A 21,334-nucleotide genomic window follows, 5' to 3' on the forward strand; every position below is an offset into this window, starting at 1 on the left:
CGTTTTAATTGAAAAAGGGGAGTAGTTGGACAATCTTGCAATTTTGTAGTGTATCAATAATTAAAAGAGTGTTCTTATTGATGAAAATTGCATGGGAAATGATTTTGTTGTATTGATTGGATGTTAAGCTGTTATTAATAATATTAAGAGGATTTAAAGAAAGGGAATGATTAATATTGAATTTAATAATTGGTACGATTGTAATTTGATTATTATTAAAATATCTTTTGAAAGATGATTTAAGTAATAGAAATATATGATAAATAATACAAATACCATCAGATGATAATACTGTTAATTTTGAATTAATATAATTCGAATTTCTGTTAATAATATTATTAAGAGTGTTTAAATTGGATAAATTTGAAGTAAGTATATTCTTTTGTTTAAGTTTAAATAAGCTTGGATTTAAAAATTGTCTTCCAAATAAATAAGATATAAACCATAAATTTCCAGTATTTGTAATAATTAAGAGTGTATTAGCTTGTTTCCAATTATGGCTTGTTGAAATTGGTGAACTTTCTAAAGCTATTAAAAGATCTGGTCGACTAATTATAGGTAAATTATATGATAAATTAGTCCAAATATCCCATATACATAAACAATTTTCATCTGATAATACTGATGAAATTTCGATCTTACTACTTAAATTCAAAGTATTATCTCCCATAAATTCTGCCAAATTTAATGTACCACTATTAATTAGAGTTCCACCTAATCCAATTCCTCCTTCACTTTCATTTAAGTAACCATAACTATTACCACCAATTGAATAAGAACTATTGGACTTTGCAGTATTAGGTGTTGATGCATTACTAATCGATTGTGATTGAACATTATTGTTATTATTTGTTGTAGTAGTAACACTAATATTACCACCAACAATAGGTATTCTCTCACCTCTTGAATTAAATTTAGTATAGTTTCTAAAATTGAATGACGACCTTCCAAGTTCATTTCCTTCATTGTTATTAAAACTATTATTATTAATACTAGTAGTGTTATATACGAAATTGATTCCATTACCTGATGTTAGAATATATCTGCAAGAATAGTCAATAATTCCTGACCAAAAACAATTTGATTTATGTACTTGGAATATATATATTGGAATAAATGGATTCATAGCAGAACTTGACTTTGAACTTGAATTTGAATTTGAACTTGTGCTTGAACTTGTACTTTGTGCATTAATTGAACTTGAAGTCAAAATAATATTACTGCTGGATGATAGTGAAGAATTATTTACACCTCCATTATTGACTGAAGTTGTTTGTAAACTATTATGAGATGAGGAAGGTTGGGAAGGATTAATATTGGGATTAGAAGGAACAAAAATCTCATCCTCTTCATCAGATAAGTAATTATTGTTGGAGTTGAGTTTATAAACCATAATAAAACCATTCGAAGTTGAGATAATTATATGTATTTTACTTGGAGACCAACTTACATGGGTTATATTACCTAAATTATGATTATTTACCATTAATTTATTCAAATTAGTTGAAGTTGTAGGAGGCAATTCTTGGTGATAATTACGACCTTGGCCAATAGAATCAATACCCTTAAAAGATCTTTTATTAACATTATTTGATGTTAAATTGTAATATGACTTTGATAAACTATTTGAAATCATTATTGGCTTTGGATTTGATTTACTACTATTAATATTATTAATAATATCTCCAGTAATATTACTACTGGTATTAATAAAATAATTGGGATGATTTACTTTATGATAATTACTGAAAGCTAAAGAATGACTCCAATATGGATAAACAATATGAGAAACTCTTGGATTTCTTAATTGTATTGCTTCACCACATATTATTGCTTTGACATTATTGAATTGATTTTGTATTTTTGAAAAACTTAACGGAATATCTGTAAATATCTGTAAGAATCGTATTTCTTGAAAATTACAAGTTAGATGAGATCCTGATCCAATATTTGTATTAAAATCCGATACTCCTCCCCCTATATTTAACTCATTTTCTTTTGATGTATATAAATCGAGATAAATACTTTTAACTCCTTTCTTTATATTAACACAAAAATCAATATCATATATTGGCATAATACAAGGAGATGATGATGATGATGATAACAATAAGCTTTTATTACTTTTTCTTCTTTCCAGTTTTCTATATGATAAAAGTCCATGATCATCTTGATTTTCCTCCAATTTCCCAAAAATTAAGAGTCTCTTTAAAAGAAAAGAGTTTAAAAGAACTTCTAATCTTATGATCTTTTCTGATTTGAAAATGTTATCAAAATCTTCTCCGAATTTACCAAATTTCATTCCCTGAAAAATAACTCCTTCATAATAATATGAATTTATATGATTTCTTCTCATAAAACTTATTGGATGAATAAAATATAATTTTGAATTTAACATTAAGTGAGTTTTTTCACCTAATAATAAAAATGGACTGTTATTTACATCCATCTTACAATCCATCAATAATGGACTTTCTTGATATAATATATGACCTAATAATGTATTTGATCTTTCTACTCCTTCTTTTTCACCTTTTTGAATTCTATTCTTATACCATTTATAATAATAATCTTCTTCATTAACATATTCATTTTCATTCTCTAATTCAACTAAAGTTTCAGATTCATTCTCATCTTGTTGCTTACTTTGATCAAATCCAAAATAATGATAATAATAAAAATCATCATCTTCATATTGTTTAATCTCATTATCTATTAATATATTATCATTCATCATATTCTCCTCTTTTTTACTGTCTCTCTCCAAATCTTCAATATTGTTATTATTACCACTCAAATAGTGAACATTTGGAACTAAATTAAGTTTAGGAGTTGGAATAATACGATTATTATATATTAACATATTAATCATAAAGAGTGATGGATTATTCATTCTCATTGATTCTTCTTTCTTATTCAATCTGAATCTATCATCACTTACTTCAAAGTATTCATTTGAAAAATCTAGTTTCAATTTTTCAAGTTCAAAACCTGAATTTTTATTATTATCATTACTTGTATTTGTTGTTGTTGAATTTGTACAAGATATACTATTTAATAAATTCACAGAATACTGTTCACTAGATTCTAATTCAATGCTTGAGATATTATTCGAGTTTTCTTTAAAATTCCATACCTTCTTCAATAAATAATAATATAAATTACTGATTGATCCAATATCATATGATATTATTAATTCCTTATTTCTTAGTATATTTATTAATAATAGATTTTTGATTCCCATTCCAATCCAAATTTCTTTTAATATAATAATAATTTTGATTATAATAACATTAATAGTGGGCAGATGATGATTATTAGTATTTAGTTCAGGATAATTATTAGTATTAACAACTCGAGTAAATAATATACTTTTCTTTTCATCAATAGAATCATAGTAATATGTTAGGATGAGTGGTAATAACGGAATAATAATTTCTTTCCATTCTTTAAATACTCTATTATTATAGGACTCTTTTAAAGCAAGATTTAATTGGTCTGTTGTTATCTTGTTTGTAATAGATTCTTCTTGTAATATAGAATTGAAACTTAACTCGCTATTATTATCTTCATTAATTAATTCTTGATGAATTTTTATTATACTAGTAGATAATACTATTATTATAGTATTAAAATACATGAGTTGATCTTCTTTTACATATTGAAATGAATTATTTTGAATTTCTTCTTGGATATTATCATTATTAGAATTACTTTCAATATCTTTAATATATCCATATTCTTTAGTAAATTCTAATAATAACCTCAAAAGCTTTAATAACTTGATTCCTAATCTTTTGGTTAATCTTCTTTTTAAATGCAAATCTAACTTTTGATAACTTTTTAATATTATAACAAACTTGATTATTTTTATTAAATTTTGATACTTGAGCACATTAATATCTTTAGAACCTTTTATTTTGGATATGAGATCCTGTATAATAATCATAAACATATAAATTTTTAATAGCTTGGTTATAATAATTGTTGGATTTTCATTAATAATTTTGGAAGAACCAACTTCTTCTCCTTCATTTCCAGGCTCTAACAATAATTCAAATAAAATATGATTAACTTTATTCCTAAATATTAAAATTAATAATTCACATTTATTTATAATATATTGATCACCATTCCTACTTTCGAAAGTTAATATAATTTCATTATTAATTCTGGAAAAAAACTCAAATAAAGAGTCCCATATATAATCAAATCCAAAATGACCCAAATTCCAAGAATTCTTATTTTCTGAAAATATCTCAAAAATTAAATTCAAATATTTACCCCTCAACCCGGAAATATCTTCTGATAGTCTTTTTTTACATGCAACATGCATTATGCTAATATCATTTTTAATTACGTCATTTTTTGTGTGCATACCGGTATTGACATTATTAAAATATTTGTCCACATTAGTTAATAATAAATAATTAAAAATATTAATAGGATTAATATTAAGATTGTTTTTTTCTTGATTATAGTTGAAATGAAATACGGAAATAAATTCTGGAATTTTGGAATATTGATTAATCCATTCAAAAAGATTATTGTTGTTTAAGAAGAAGAAGTAATTAATATGTAAATATTTTATATAATTTTGAATTCTATTGAGAATATTTGGCTTAATAATTAAATTATAATAATGATAATGAATATTTTTTGTTTTAAAAAAGTCTTGATTATTTTCGATATAAGTTAGCCACGAAATATAATGGTATGGATTCATACATTTTTTGATATAATAAGAAATTATTTCAATTATATTGTCAAATGATGGATATTTTAAGCTTTCACTTAATTCATAAGATTGAGATTGTGAGCTGATTAAAATTTTTAATTTAATATAATTATTAAATAAGAATAAATGTTCAGGATGTATAAAGCTGTAATTTAAATCATAACTATTTTGATCATTTAAATAAGAATCTTCAATATATTTATTATTTGGAATGATTTCTTCAATCTTTATATTACTTTTAAAATAATCTTCTATACTACACATTAATTCACAAACTTTAAAGAAAATTGTTGGACATGATAATTTTAACAAAATATTAAGTATATCCACTCTATTAATATTATCAAATTTGAAATTATTTACACTTGAATAATTTAATATTGATATTATGCTTAACCACGGGTCTTTATTTATTAATGATAATAACCATAAATTACTCAAATACTTATTGTAAAGATTCACCAAAGTATTCTTCTCATTATCATTTATTCCATTCGAGTTTAATAACAATTTTAATAAAAGAAATAATAGTTGTGGATCATTCAAATACTTTATACATATGTTTGCTATTTCGTCATAAGATCTACTTAATATAAAGAAACACAAACTCCAATGGTACTTTCTTTGTTTTATCAAGTAATAACCATTATTAATTGCTTGTTTCTTTAATTCATCATTATTTATATTATAATTTAATAAAAAATCAAATACATTCTTTTGATCTAAAATCTTAAATATTGCAGAAACTATATTTAATTTATTAATGCATGTGTATATTATCAAAACAATATTTAACATTTCATCTTGGAAAATATTACTATTTTTTTTCTGATTATCTGGAAATTCAAAGCTTAATTCTTTTCTCCTTTCAGAAATTACTTTTATCAGGTTTTGATATAATTTTTGAACCCATTTTTCAATAAATTCCTGAAATTTAAAATTTTCTGTTAATATATAAATCACTCCAAACTTTTTCAAATCTTTCCAGTCGATTAAATTACTATTAAAATTCCCAAGAATTTTATCAACTATATGGTCCTTTTCGCAAAGTGAAATCCAACAAATATCTTCAGATTTTAATATGAATCCACCTTCTCCTAACATATCATAGTAATTTATTCTTATAAAATATCTCTTTATTTGGTATTCTTCGAATTCCGTAATATTCATTCTATGGCCATATGTTTTATTTTTTCTTAGCTCTATTAAAGAATCGTAAAGTTTTTGATATTCTCCTAAATTTTCCAAAGATTTATAATCTTGGTTATCATAATATCCATCCAAATAATCATCAAGATTGTAAGGCACAATATTAAGATTTGGTGAATCTTGAATATCCTCTATAATCTTATCAAAAATTTGTTTGGAAAATGATTGCTTTCTATCATTTAATGAAAAAACAAAATCTTCCAATACTTTAATTTGTTTAAGTGAAAAATTATTTCCTTTCTCATATATATTATTTTCAGGTCTTTTATATATTCTTGGAATAATTTGGTCATTTGTATTAAAAAATAAATAAAGTCCATCAAAAATTTCCAATCTTTGTATTCTAATTAACTCACCAGTATTACTCATCTGGAAATGTTCATACAAATCTATCTCGTTATTGGTTTCCCATCTACATACGTCCTTGTTCCAGTAAATTGACCCAATAATTTTTCCATGGTTAACTATGAAACAAAAATAAGTCATTTCAAAGTCTTGAAGAATTACTAGTTGATTATTCTTGTATTTATTATATGAAGTTAAATCATCGTCGCTTTCATTATTTTTTTCAAAAGAGATTTCCTTTGAAAAATTAATATTTTTTGATTTATACAAACTATAATCATCAATAATTGAAATCTCTTGAAAAGGATTTAAAGAAATGGTTTCTTCTCCTTCAATATTAAGCAGATTTAATGATAATAAAGAATAACAAAGCAATATTCCATTCCTATTATTATAAATTAATAAGTTATAATCCAATGTTTTTATTAATAATGAATCTTTTGTGAAATCAAAGAATGATCTGTTCAACTTGATTTTTGAAGTTATTTCAACCTTATTATGGATATCACTTATATTACAAATATATATATAAAGTTGTCCCATTTCATTAATTTTATTATTATTAATCATTTCTTGGCCATTTTCTTTATCATATATAAAAATATTGGTTGTTACAAATATTAATGATTTTTCAGTACTTGGTTGTTTTATTAATAAAAAACATCCATTAAAATTTATATTGGATAAACTTTGATACATATATGTTGATATTAACCTTAATTCTAATTGAATTCCAGATTTATTATAACTTTTTTCAATTTGGCTTAATAATAGAGATTCTTGATTTTTTATATTAATCTCAAACATTATTATGTGGTTAACTTCAAAAACTAAATCTTTAACCAAACATACGCAAATACAATATCCACCAATTACTGAAGAATGTTTATCTAAGAATACGATTTCATATTTATTATCCATAAATTCATTAAAAAATAATTTTTCCAGAATTTGTTCATGATTAATAAATAAATCACTATTATCGTTTTCTAAGCTCCCAATATTATCCCCAGAAATTATTCCTTGACTATTAATATCAACTTGTAATAATTCTAAAGTTGAAGAACCATTTTCACAAATACTCGTTAGTCCAAATATTCTCAATTGGCTTGAATTATTTAATTGTACTAATAAAATCTGATAATAACTGGAAGTTATTCCTTCTGATATATTAACTATTTTTTCAATATTCAAATCATTTAAATCATAAATATCATTATTATCAAATTCTATACCGTTGTCCACATTAATATTTAATGTGTGCATGTTTGAAAAAATGCATGCAAAATTATTATTTGCATGTATAAATGTAAATAATTTTTTGGGATTAAGATTATCTAAAAGAAGGATATGTCCATTATTGAGTAAAATAAGAATTTCATTGATATTAGTAAGCTCTACAGCAAATTTTCCATAAATATTATTAGTATTTTTGAGATTTGATTGAATTTTTGGAGTAATTCTTATTAATTTTGAAAAATGCCAAATACCAGTTTTGTCATTAAAAATATATTCAGAAATGCTTGAATCTTTTAATTGAAATATAAAATTATAATTATTTCCATTTGAATGGTTTGAAAGTTTATCATTCTTCCAAAATATCATAATATTTGACACGTCACTAGGTAAAATATTATTTCTATTAGAAATAAAATTCATTTGTGAGTTGTTTATGAAATTCTTATTATCAATATTATTAAATTGGCAGATTTCCCATTTACATATTGATGAATTAATTTCATCATTCCAAATGTCTAATTGAAATACATTAAAGCAAAAAACTTCTTTGCCAATGGAAATTATTAACTTTACTTGCTTATTTTGTTCCTCATTCATTGTAAAAATATCACAATTATGTATGCAAGAATTTAAAGGAATTGAAGATTTGGAAATCTCATCATATTCTGAATTTAAATTATAATAAAAATAATCATCATTGTCATCTTCAACAAGAGGAAATCTATTTGTTGAATAATAATAAGAAGGATCTTCAACTTCAACATTATAATCATTAATAGATTTATCTAATGCTTCCATTGAATTAAAATGATGAATTACATTATCTCTATAACTTTCCCAAATTATATTAATATCCTCATTTCTAACGAATGGTCTATTATTAAATCTTAAATATAAAGTTTGAATAAATTGACATGGTTTATTTAAAGATGATTCTCTCCAAATTCTAATAATTATTTCTTCATTATTTCTTGAAATTATACAAAAAGAAGATAATTCTGAAATTCCTCCAAGTTTCTTTAATTTATATGGTATTTTTGATGACCAAGGCTTCCATGAAACATTTATAATCTTTTCTTCTTGTTTTAAAGAAATCTTTTGAAATTGAAATTGGTTTGGAAATACACCTGAAATACGAGTATTACTACCAATTGTATATAAATTCATCTCTTCTTCATTCTTTGAATATTCATATCTCCATATAAATAATTCATTATCTAAATGTTGATATACTAGAATAAATCTTTCACTATTATCAAAAGCTAATTGTAAATCTATTCTTGGACCTGCAAAGCTTAATTCTTGTTCTAATAATGGTTTCGAATCTACACCTGTTAATATTTCTATATATAAATTTTCCAAATCATTTAAAAATGTATTTGATTCCTTTTCAAGTCTTCTTCTATATATTATTTCTTTATAAATATCAATATTAAAAATCTCAAATTGTAATTTCCAAACTGTTAAAAAAGTTCCACGATTACTTGAAGAATGTTGTATTACTAATTTATTATGATCAATCCAACTTATACTCTTCAATTTTCCATCATTATTATTAACTTTTGATAAATCTATCTTAATAAAAAGTCTTAATTTTATATTTTTATATCTTTGACTCCATAATATATTTAATCTTCTTCTATGATTTTCTCCTAAAATATCAGTAACTCCAAAACCTTGAATTTCTTTCAAATTTTCTTTACAAAATTTATTAATATTATTATAATATTCTTCATAATTTATATCAAAATTTGGAGCAATTATTCCTTCATCTAGTAATTCAATATATCTTAAATCATCATCAAGAGTCCAAACTTCAAAACTATTTTCAAAACCAATCACTAAAACAAGTAAATCTTCATGCCAACACAAATAAGTTGGTACTACTTCTTCAAGTGTATCTATTATTTGAATAGTTTTTCCTTGATCAATATTAATTATAGCAACTTTTGGCAGTATACTCTTTTCATCCACTAACACACACAATGGCCACCTATTATGAACTGCTCTATTACCGTTGCTATGCATATTTCTCGTACACTTGACGAATAAATTTACGCAATTTTTCCATCCATCACTTTTTTTCTTTTCAATTTATTTAATATATATTCATTTAATTAATATTATTTACTTTCTGAACCCGCTCCCGCCTTTGGCGGGCATTTGTGGTTCGGTACTTAAGACAAATTCTACTATTAACTGGAAAAAATTATTAAAAGGAAAGAAAAAAAGTAAAAGGAGAATAAATTTAAGGGAGGAATGTGAAGCAAGGATTTTCTTTTTTTTCTATAAATAATAAATTTATTAAAAAAAATAAATTTATTTATTATATATATGAATATATATATATGTATATATACATATATATATACATATATATGCAAGTATAGAAATATTTAATCAAGTAATAAAGAGAAGAGAATATTAAAATAATAGATTATTTAGAGACTATTGAAGGAATTATTTTATTAGTATTCCTTTTTTCCTCCCTTTGTAAATAAATTAAAAGGTGAATAAAAGTAAATGTTCAATATGATTAACTTAAAATTGCATACTACTAGATTTTTAATTCTAGTATTAGTTATTTTAAGTAATATTGGTGAATTATTATCACAGGATGTTGAAACTGAAAATAAATCAAGTAGATATGATCATATAGTTGATCAAATTTATTATAATAGGTACCATTCAAATAATGCTAAATATTTAGTTTGGTTATTAGTATTGGTGCCGGTATTTATATGTATTCCATGCCTAATTTGGGTTTGGTGTAGTGATCACTGTTTACAAATTCTTAAATATAGAAGTAATATGAAAGTTTTTAAAGAAAAGAAACTTATGAATGAAATTATTCTAACTAATTTAAGTGATAATATATTAAATAAGGAATTGAATGGTAGCAACTCATCACTTCCTTCAATGGGAGTTCCTCATTCTATGCCCCCGCCTATTCCTCATCCACCTCAACCTCAATTTCATCCTCAAATGGGAGGAGTTATGCCACAGCCACCTCCAATGCCACAACCGCCTCCAATGCCACAACCACAGCCCTCTTCTCATCCACAGATATTATCTCAACCAATAATTGGAGGACCTCAACAAAATCCTATATTACCAACACATATTCAACCATCACCTTCATACATTCCGAATCTCCATATATCTAGGCCACCTAATATGGAGTTACCTCAACTTGTACAACAAGATCATGCTCACCATCATCATCATTGTGGATTTAATGGTCATTAATGACAATAATATGTTTAAATAATTAATTCATAATAGAGAAAATTATTTGGATTATTTATCTCTAAATCTATAATTAGAGACTACCGATATAAGAGCACAGGAAAAAGAAAGATATAAGAATTGATTTGGAATATATTAGTCATCCACTTGATAGTTCAAAAAGTATCGAGCCAGTTTTTTTTTTAAAGAGAAAAAAAGTATTTTTGAAAATTAAGATCAAACAATAATCATATAACCATTGTTTCTTTTTCTTTTAAAAAAAGTTTTACAGATTTGATACCTGAGAATAATTATACGGTACTAGTAAAAATGCATGTATATTATTAATTGTGAGCCAGATGAATGTAAACATTGCATGCAATAGATGGCAACTATTTTAAGAAATTTTTTAAAAAAACAAAGTCACATCTGAGGGTCTTTTTTCGCTTTTTTAGTAGATCCTGGTGGTCTTCCTCTATTACCTGAACCTGGAGGTCTTCCTCTAACACCTGTTTTTCTTTTAACAATACCAATTTCACAGATCTCACTACTATCTATATTATATAATGGTTTAGTATGAGATTCTAATAAGTATTGGTTATTATTAATAAATTTTTCTATTGATGATACAATCTTATTAACTCTTGAATCAAGTTGTGTTACCATTTCAGATTTTCTCTCAAAAGTGATTTCAATATCATTTTTACATGTTTGAAATTTATTATATAGTTCTTCATATAATCTCATCTTGAATTCATTTTCACGAGCAATATTTTCAGAATTTAATTCGGTACCTGGTATATATATATTAGTAACTCTAAAATAATTTAATTGATGATGATTAATTATTTTAGATTTTAAAGATACATATTTATTATGTATACTTTTTTCAATAAAAAATATATTATCGATATTATGTGGTACCGAATTATTAATACTAGCATAAGTTTTTGATAATTCTAGCAATAAATTATATAATTTATTATGACTTTCATTTAATAAAGACCATCTTTGATCAATATAATCATTAAATCTATTTAAAGATAGAAATACTTGATTAAATATATGTGGAAACGAAAGAAGTTCATTTCTCCACTCACTTGCTTTTTTTTTTGAATTTAACTGTTGTTGTTGTTGTACATTAATTATATTATTGTTAGTATAATAATTATTTTCTTTCTTTTCAATTTCAATATTATCTTGTTTTTCATTTTGAGTTCTAATTTCCATTCCAATTGAGTGATTTCCAATTATAACTTCAGAGTTTCCTTCATATGTTTGTTTAAAATGATTATTTAAGCTTGAATTTTGATCATGTTTATCACTATTATTATCATAGAAATTCCTTTCTTCTGTATATTTATTTCCATTCAAAGATTCCTCCATAGTATTCTGTTCTAAATCTCCTACAATTTCGCTTCCTTCATGACAAACTTTATCAAAATGTATGTTTGTTTCCATAAATTAAAAAGAAAATAGTTGCTTTTTTCTCTTAAATTGTGAATTATATTTATATATATAAAAAATAAAAATATGACTTGGCGGCAAAATGAGCCCGCCTTTAAGTTTAATAATTATTTAAAAGGTACCGGTATAAATATGTTTTGCATGCAATTAAAGATGGAATAAAAAAAAAAATAATAATTCTTATTTTTAAAATTAATAATTATTTTATTTAAAAAGATAAGAGAAAAATAAAGAAAATGAATAAAAAAGAAAAGGTTTGAAATGAAATTATATGGCTTAATAGTAAAATAAAATTAGGAATAATAATAATATAAATACAATTAGACAATAGAAAATGAAGATAAAAGATATTTATTAAGAAAATTATTTTTTTCTTCCTTCTCTTATTCTTTTGTATTAAGCAACTTCATTGTCATCAATAATGAAATCAGCATCACTAAATAGTTTAGAGAAACGATCATCAGAAAGAAGTGATTGAGCACGTTCTTGTTGACCTTTTTTAAGCTTTTGTTTAGATTTACGTATTTTAATAGATGATTTTGAATTTTTATTTTTTGTAGAATTATGAATATCATCATCATTATCATCATCATTATCAGAAGATTCAACTTCACCTCTTGCTTGTTTTCCAAGTTTTTCAGCAAATTCTTGATTATATTTGGATACATTTTTATTATTAATAATAGTTTGTTTATTATTGTTAATAGGTATCTTCATTCTCATGGATGATTTTTCTTGTAACTTTTTCTTAATAAGATCTTTACGATATTTATCATAATCAAATGGATTAATAATATCTCTAAGATCATTAAATAATTTACTATTCATAAGATAACCATGTAAATATGCTTTAAGGAATGAAGATCCAATAAGATGTTCAACTCCCCATTCTTTAAGTTGTTCTTGAGTAACAAATTGATATTCATCATAAATTCTAGATGATTTTAATGAATAATCTTTTTTAAGATGTTCTTCTTCAAGTTCTTCAGTAATAGAATCTAAGAATGAACACCAACTTGGAGCAATTCCAAGCATAGGTGCATAATACATTCCAATTCTAGATTGATCTCCTGTTGCCATAATAAGTCCAGAATCTGGATAAGTACAAATAGATGAAATTGGGAAATCAGAATTAATTGTAGCCATTAATCCGTTATTTCTATTATTATTATTATTATTAGTTATATTAGTAATATTTTCACATAATTCATCCCAAATTTTAATATTTTGTCTATCAGCTGTAACTAATACATCTTTTCCAAAATCATGACAATAAGTATAATGTAAATCCATAATAGGAAGATCATTTCTATGTGACTTTACTTGTAATGGTTTACTTGATCTAACATCATATATAACAATATTACCAGTTGAAAGTCCTAAAGTAAATCTAAGTCCATCTTTAGAAAATGTTGAAGTAGTAATTGATTCATATCCTGAATTAAAAACAGTATTAAACCAATCAAATTTAGAAGAATCTTCTGTAGATAATAATTGATTAATATCATTATTATTATTATTATTATTATTATTATTATTATTACTAATACTATCTATCTTTAAAGAAGCTGCCATAGATTTATCTCTTAAATCCCATAATTCAATTTTACCTCTTTCTCCTCCTAATAAAATTAATGGAAGAGTAGATGATATCTTTCCTGTATTAATATATTCAAGATTAGTTTCAAGTGGAGCTAAAAACATACCAGACTCTAAATCTAATCTATAAACTTCATTTGTAGAACCAAAAATGAATAATTCTGCAGCACTTGATAAATATTCCATACTTCTTCCTTGTTTTGGTACCCTTATTCTACAATGACGTCCTCCTTGTGAATGAAATTCTATTACACGATCAGTCATTAAAAAAGCTAATTTTTTATAATCTTCTGATAAAAATATAAAATCATGTACTTCAAAATCAAATCTTCTCATAAATTTCATTGATAATTCTTTTGTATCAAACATTCTTAATTCTGGTGGATAAGTACCGGTACCTGCTACAAATTGTTTATCAGGGCTTACTCGAATTCTACTTGATGCAACACTGAAATCAAAATTTTGTAAGATTTCTACACGATTTTTGAATTCTGATTCATGTTTTATGGATTTTTTTTGTTTTTTAGCATCTTCAAGATATTCTGGTAGTGATTTACCCCTTGAAAAGTCATATATTGGTTGACCTCCTAAAGTATATTGTACATGATACATTTTATAATTTTTTTTTTTTTTAATAATTAATTCTTCTTTTTCTTCTAAATAATATTAATATTTAATATTAATATATAATCAAATTAATTGTAGAAATCTTTTGATTTTAAATAACTATAGTTTATTCAACTTTTAAATAATAATTCCATATATAAATACGCATGCGTGTAAATATGTATTTAAAAGTAATTAACTTAAATTTAGTGTATTTTTTCCCTTATTCCTTGTTCTTAAATAATTTTATAATTACCAAATTATATTTTGTAAGATAAAAAAAGAAGGAAAAAAGGAAGATTTTAAAAAAAAAAAAAAAGAAAAAGAAATCGATTATGTAATTTCTTCCAATCCAAATTATACAGTCAAATCTTCCTTTTTCTTTATTTTTATAATTTCTTTTTTTAAATATATATATATATATATATATATATTTTTTTTTTTTTTTCTAAATTTTTTATCTCCTAAATTCGACTTCTTATTGTTAATTTTGACTATTAATTAATATTCTCTACTGTTGGCGCCCAAACTCACATATTTTTCAATTATTAATTCCGGTACCTGTTTTGGCGCCAACTAGAAAATTAAAAAATGTCAAAAAAAAAAAATTTCCCACGTTATTTAATAATAATTAATATATAAATGAAGAATTTAAAATTGTGTGAATAAAAAATATGAAATATATAAAGCTATATTGATATAAAAAGAGAAAGAGAGAGAGAGAAAAAAAAGTTATTGTTATCAATATAATAATTAATTAATATTTGTAATTAGAAATGCTATATGTTATTGGTGAATATAACAAACAAAAAAAATTTTTATCAAGTTTGATAAACCATTTACAAGGAAAATACGAAAATAAGGAAGAAACAACATTACCAGAAGAAGCAAAATTACCAGAAAAAGTAAAAATTAATACCAAATATTATACAACAGAAATACAAGTCCAATTTTGGACCATAAATGAATATTTAGCTTTAGATTATAAAAACAAAAATTTATATACTAAACATGAAATAATAACTCATACTCCTATTTTAATACCTAATCCAGAAGCTATTCTATTAATATTTTCTAAAATAGATTTGAACCAAAATTATCATCTTTTATCATTACTGGATAAAAGATATCATCCATCAAATCATGAAATAACTAGAATTTGTTGTATAATATATAATAATTATGAAGAAATTATTAAAGAAAATGACAGCCTTAGAGAAAAAATGATTATTAATTGTAATCAGTTTAATTATGAATTTATCATATTAGTATTGGATACTAATGATATAATAAAACAAGATGACTTATTATTCTCCTTTATTGAAGGGACAAAAAGAGTCACCCAAGCATTATATTGTACACATTGGAAAAATATGTATAAACAACAAATAGCTGTTCCAAATCTTGAAAACAATAAACATCATGATATTTCACAATATCAAGAACAAGATCTTGATAATTATTTAGATAATTTTGAATTCTTGTTATCCATTATGAGAAAAATGACCTGCGATATTAAGCATTTGTCTGATCAAGAAAGAAGAGAAAGAGCCTCAAATCTTATTTGTGATTTAGCCAAATATCTAAATCTGGATGATGAGGACGGCAATAATGATGACACCAATGACGATAACTCTAATAATGATAACTTCAATGATAATAACGCCAACTATGAATATGAATACAATGACTCTGATCTTGTTAACAGCCAATAGTATTGGTATACATTTAACTGGGTTGCCAGTAGTATATTCAGTCACAATAATAGCTTCTTTTCTTTCTCCTTAGTTTTCCTTTTATCCTTCTCCCTTCCTTCCTCCCTTCCTCTCTCCTTCTCCCTTCCTCTCTCCTTCTCCCTTCCTCTCTCCTTCTCCCTTCCTTCCTTCCTCCCTTCCTCTCTCCTTCTCCTTTCCTCCCTTCTTCTTTCCTCCCTCCTTTTTCATTTCCTCCTCCCTTCTCCCATCCTCTTCGCATTCTATACCTACAACTCCCCTCTACTTTCCTCAATATTCACCTCCCACATTTCTTAATTCCCAACTTCTGATTCATATATATTTGATATAATTGTATTATTAGCATTTATACTATCTCTTGATTGATTATATAAAGAATCAATATATTTTCCAATATTAAAAATGCCATTTCCATTTTCCCCCATATTAGTATCTTCTCCTTCTTTACTATTGTCTTTATCTGATACAATATAATGTTTTACTTTTAATGGAGTTTTACTATAATGACTTATCTTTGTAGAAAATATCTTATTTGAAGTATTCAATTCATCACTAATAATTTGATCAACAGGTGATGCCAATGTTGATGTAATATTCATTTCTTGTTGCTCCTCTTCCTTACCACCTGCTCCTCGCTCTCCTTTCTCTTCTCCTTCTTCTCCTTCTTCTCCTTCTTGCTCTCCTTCTTCTCCCTTTCCCTCTTCCTTTCCCTCTTCCTTTCCCTTTCCCTTTCCCTCCTCCTCTTCCCTTCCCTTTCCCTCCTCCTCTCTTACATTCTTTTCTTGTTTCTGCTTCTTCTCTTCTTTTTGCTTATCTTCATTCTCATCCATATGTTTTACTTGATCCTCTTGATCTCGTTCTTGTTTATCCACATATTCATCATTATCATTTTCAATATCTTCACTGCCATTTCCTCTTAAAGAAATATATAATTTATCATGATAATCAACAATACTTGAAGAATCTGATGAATTATCATTTTTTTCATTATTTATACTCATCAAATATCTTTGACTTATATTATTTAAACTTGTATTTCTTCTTCTTAATGAATTATGACTATTCTTTGATATTTGATCTTTTAAATCACTATTATCGTTATTATTACTATTATCATCATCATTATCATTATCATCATTCATTATTGCTTGATTTATATCATTTCCAGAAACAAAATTATCCTTAATACTTTCATTTCCATTTACATTAATATTCGATAATAAAGTTGAAACATTTTCATTATCTTTTTCATTTATTTTAATATTTGTTAATTCAAAATCTTGACTTTCATCTTCTTTATTATTACTATTATTATTATTATTACGTTTCTTCTTATTATTCTCAGAAGGAATTGCTTGAATAATTGCATATGGATATTTATTCTGACCAAAATCTCGATGATTTAAATTTTCAAAAAATTTGGATTTATCATAAAAATATAACATATCTGTACAATTACAATTAATATTATTACATAAAAGTTTTCCTTGTTGATTTGGATTACAAGGCATAAATTTATAATATGTATAATTACAATCCATTGGATCAGTTACTTTTAATATCATAGAATATGAACTATTTGATAAAGTACTAAGTTGAACAGCTGTTAATTCTTCATGTATATTTTCAGAATCAATCATTTTTGAAATTTCATACATTATATGTATTCCTTGCATTGCTGTAATTGTATGTCCAATATTATAATACATTCTTTGATTAATATTTTGTATTTCAAGTTCAGTACTCATAAATATTGAAGTTTGTAAAAATATATGAAATGGAATTAATTTATCTTTACTTCCATGAAATATATATACTCGAGTATTTTGTTTTTTTTCATCACTAACATTGAAATCAAAAATTTCATTATTTAAAGGAGAATCTTTTCCTAATGATAAATGACTAATCATTGGAATCCAACCAGATACTCCTATTACACCTCCTATTGTAATATCTCTCATAATCATTGAAGTAATTAATGCCATAGCAGAACCTTGAGAAAAACCTATTAAAAATATTCTACTTTGATCAATTCCTAAATCAATTTCAGATTTAATAATATTACGTATTCTTTTTACACTTTCTAAAATTCCATTAATATCTTCAATATTTTCTGTTGGTGAAAATGATGTAATATTAAACCATGCAGGACATTCATTTCCATAGATAGCAGTGATTTTTCTATATTTAGAAGTTGGTATTATCCATTTTGTATTTGGTAAGAAATCTTTTTTATTAACAAGTATTAAAAATCTTTCCCATTCTACTGCTGAGCTACATAATCCATGTAACCATACAATAACATTTTGATAATTAGATGGAGTAAAATTTAATCCATAACCTCCATTAGTATCACCTTTTTTAAATTTTACTGTTTGATTTGCTTTTTTTAAAAGGCATTCAACATTAGAAAAAAAAATTATAAAAATGATAAAAATCACATATATTCTTGGGATTTTTCTTTGAATTTCTAAGCTTAACATATTTGAATTTTTTTCCACTTAAAAAAAAAATCTTTAAAAATTTATCGAATAAATAAAGAAATAAATATGTGTGTTAATACCCCGTACATATATTTATATCTTTTTTTCTTTTTTAGTTAATTTCTTCCTTTTTTTTTTTTTTTTTAAAAAAAAACTTTATATATGTTTACTATTTAATAAATATATAATTTATATATATAAATTATCAATAAATAAATAGATAAATATATATAAATGTGTATTAGATATATTCACTTTTCTAATTCTGAATCAAACAAAGAAAAAAAAATGTATTTATTTTCACAATTTAACCATTAATTATTTTAATCTGTAAAATTGATAATATTTCTTATATTACTTAAATGTGAACTATTGTACTAATACTTCCATATATGTGCAAATTGAAAATTGAAAAAAATAATAATAAATAAAAGTAAATATTGCCAAATTATTACTTTTTATTAAGCAAATCCTTACGATTTGTTAATATGATTATATTATTTTGTGAAGTAATATATAAATTTAGAAAGGCTATTAATAAAATTTCCTGTTAACTTGATTTTCCACAAATTATTAACTTCACTCTTCAATTGCCTTTTTTGACTATTACCTGAAAATCAAACACCTTTCAAATTTTTTCTTTTCACCTTTATTTATCATAGTATTTATATTTTACTTTCTTATATAAATTTGACCGAGACAAGACGTGCGGATCGAGCAAATTAAATATCAAGAAGGAATTTTGACACGTAATTGCTAGAAGCGCGGTGGGGGGAAGAAGATATGGGTAATGAATGAAAAAGTGTAGTAAAATTTGTAAAAGAAATTGAATGAATAGGTGAGAGATTTGATGTAAATTGAATGAGAGTGGAAATGGAATGTATTTCTATTTCTTATAATTTTTTTTTCTTTTTTTTTTTCATATTGTAATTAAAGACTAGTTATTTAGTAATGGGTTTTATGAGAGAGTAAATATATTAAATTCGACAAAATGATTAGAAGAAGGGATTTCAATGATGATATATATTATTACTATTATTTCGTCTAAATTAGATATATATAGTTACAATGAAATTCTTCAGAGTTTAAATTAAATACTAGAATAGATTTTTTTTTTCTTTATTTTATAAACAGGTTTAAAATGACATTAATATTTAACTTAAGATTGTAATATATTTAAATATATTTATTAATTATAATAAATATTAATATAAGTTAAATAAAACACATTCCCGCTATCCCGCCCCCACAAATGATACCCTAACCGGGGATCTAATGAAAATAAATGAATTTTGACTGGGCGGCAAATATTTGGCCGCCTAAAGTTTCGGAAAAAAAAGCATTCAAGGTTTCTGTGGGAAAGGATTTAAAAGAAAAAATGTGGGAAATAATAGAAAATAATGAAAAAAATAGAGAAAAAAAGGAATAGTAGAAAACAATGTCAAATTAGGCTAATTTAATATAATTAAATGAAATAAAAGTAGATAAGGTTACAATTATTATTATTATTATTACGGATTAGAATCATGATGACAAGCATAAAACCCAAAAAAGAGCTCATTTTTACACAAACTCCATACAATATTTTCAGTAAATCCTCCTGCACGTTGTTTAGATTCAATGGATGAATATGTTGAAACATTTGATTTCTTAGCATTTTGATGTAGATATTCCTTGCATGTAATATTCTTGTCGATAGGATTAGGAATGTTACTACCAAGAGCAATATTTTGATTATTAGAATTGTTTTGATTGTTAGAATTTTTATTAAAATTTTGAAAGAATTCAGGATATTCATTTTGAAGTGGGTGTACAATTTGAAGATGATCAATTGTGGTATTTTGAGAAAGTTGATTAAGTTGCTCATAAAAAGTACCTTCTTTTTGTACAATTTCAAGAATATCATTTCTTAAAAGAGTTTCTTCTCTAGTTTTTCTATCTAATATAGCAACTTGATTTTCTTTTGAATATTGATTTAAGAAATCTTGTGTTGATTTCTTTTCTGTATCATTTCCATAAATTAATTTATATATTAAATCTTCACGTTTCTCAAGATAATTATCATAACAAGGAGTATCTTTAAAATCTTTTCTTGTTTCATTTAATATTGTATATACCTGTTTTCTTGCTTGACTTTCAAATTTTAAAAAATCTGTCTCGCCATATTCAAAATCTGCAATATATTTAACAAAACCATGACATACTGGACATATTTGATTACTTCCTCTTAATATACTTGTTGATTTTTTATTATTATTTGCTTTTGTTGAACATTCTGAACAAAATTTATGTCCACATGGATCACCATAGTACATTTTGATATCATTCTTATAATATGTACTTGTCATACATAATGGGCAAGAATATTGTTTTTGACCATCTTTCCAAATATCTTCATTCATCTTAATTTTGCATATTTTTTTTATAATATTTTTAATTATATATATTTTTTCTGATAATTAATAATATCAGCTTCTTTATAAATAGCTAAATAATTTAAAATGAATTAATGTTATTATTATTATTTAATAGCAATATGAATGATTAATTAAATTCCAAAATAATTAATTTAAAATCTATTATTGTTTTAAATTCAATATCCAATTTCATTCCTTAAGTTAAACAATTTTAATTTTCTTATTCTTATTCTTTCTTTCTCACTTTATTTCTATCTATTTAATTACCTC

General features: G+C 24.1%; 7 protein-coding genes across 7 annotated transcripts; 2 read left to right on the forward strand and 5 right to left on the reverse strand.

The window, feature by feature from the left end:
• Positions 1-4: 4 nt before the first annotated feature.
• On the reverse strand, positions 5-9,559 carry cgd1_3240 (large low complexity protein; the record flags this gene model as incomplete). The annotated part of the gene is made up of 1 exon (XM_628140.1): positions 5-9,559. One exon carries the CDS (start codon positions 9,557-9,559, stop codon positions 5-7), a length of 9,555 nt encoding a protein of 3,184 aa, XP_628140.1.
• Positions 9,560-10,054: 495 nt separating this feature from the next.
• On the forward strand, positions 10,055-10,780 carry cgd1_3250 (signal peptide, possible transmembrane domain near N-terminus, proline rich and His-stretch at C-terminus; the record flags this gene model as incomplete). Its single annotated transcript, XM_628141.1, has 1 exon — positions 10,055-10,780. One exon carries the CDS (start codon positions 10,055-10,057, stop codon positions 10,778-10,780), a length of 726 nt encoding a protein of 241 aa, XP_628141.1.
• A 402-nt stretch (positions 10,781-11,182) lies between these two features.
• On the reverse strand, positions 11,183-12,220 carry cgd1_3260 (hypothetical protein; the record flags this gene model as incomplete). Its single annotated transcript, XM_628142.1, has 1 exon — positions 11,183-12,220. The coding sequence occupies one exon, from the start codon at positions 12,218-12,220 to the stop codon at positions 11,183-11,185; it is 1,038 nt and encodes a 345-aa protein (XP_628142.1).
• A 402-nt stretch (positions 12,221-12,622) lies between these two features.
• Positions 12,623-14,437, reverse strand: cgd1_3270 (hypothetical protein; the record flags this gene model as incomplete). The annotated part of the gene is made up of 1 exon (XM_001388142.1): positions 12,623-14,437. The coding sequence occupies one exon, from the start codon at positions 14,435-14,437 to the stop codon at positions 12,623-12,625; it is 1,815 nt and encodes a 604-aa protein (XP_001388179.1).
• Positions 14,438-15,207: 770 nt separating this feature from the next.
• cgd1_3280 (hypothetical protein) lies at positions 15,208-16,146 on the forward strand (the record flags this gene model as incomplete). The annotated part of the gene is made up of 1 exon (XM_628143.1): positions 15,208-16,146. The coding sequence occupies one exon, from the start codon at positions 15,208-15,210 to the stop codon at positions 16,144-16,146; it is 939 nt and encodes a 312-aa protein (XP_628143.1).
• Positions 16,147-16,457: 311 nt separating this feature from the next.
• On the reverse strand, positions 16,458-18,647 carry cgd1_3290 (carboxylesterase, putative; the record flags this gene model as incomplete). Its single annotated transcript, XM_001388143.1, has 1 exon — positions 16,458-18,647. The coding sequence occupies one exon, from the start codon at positions 18,645-18,647 to the stop codon at positions 16,458-16,460; it is 2,190 nt and encodes a 729-aa protein (XP_001388180.1).
• A 1,511-nt stretch (positions 18,648-20,158) lies between these two features.
• On the reverse strand, positions 20,159-21,049 carry cgd1_3300 (ring domain protein; the record flags this gene model as incomplete). Its single annotated transcript, XM_628144.1, has 1 exon — positions 20,159-21,049. The coding sequence occupies one exon, from the start codon at positions 21,047-21,049 to the stop codon at positions 20,159-20,161; it is 891 nt and encodes a 296-aa protein (XP_628144.1).
• Positions 21,050-21,334: the final 285 nt, after the last annotated feature.

The sequence above is a fragment of the Cryptosporidium parvum genome, chromosome 1, assembly GCF_000165345.1.
Source record: "Cryptosporidium parvum Iowa II chromosome 1, whole genome shotgun sequence".
NCBI classification, from domain to species: domain Eukaryota; phylum Apicomplexa; class Conoidasida; order Eucoccidiorida; family Cryptosporidiidae; genus Cryptosporidium; species Cryptosporidium parvum.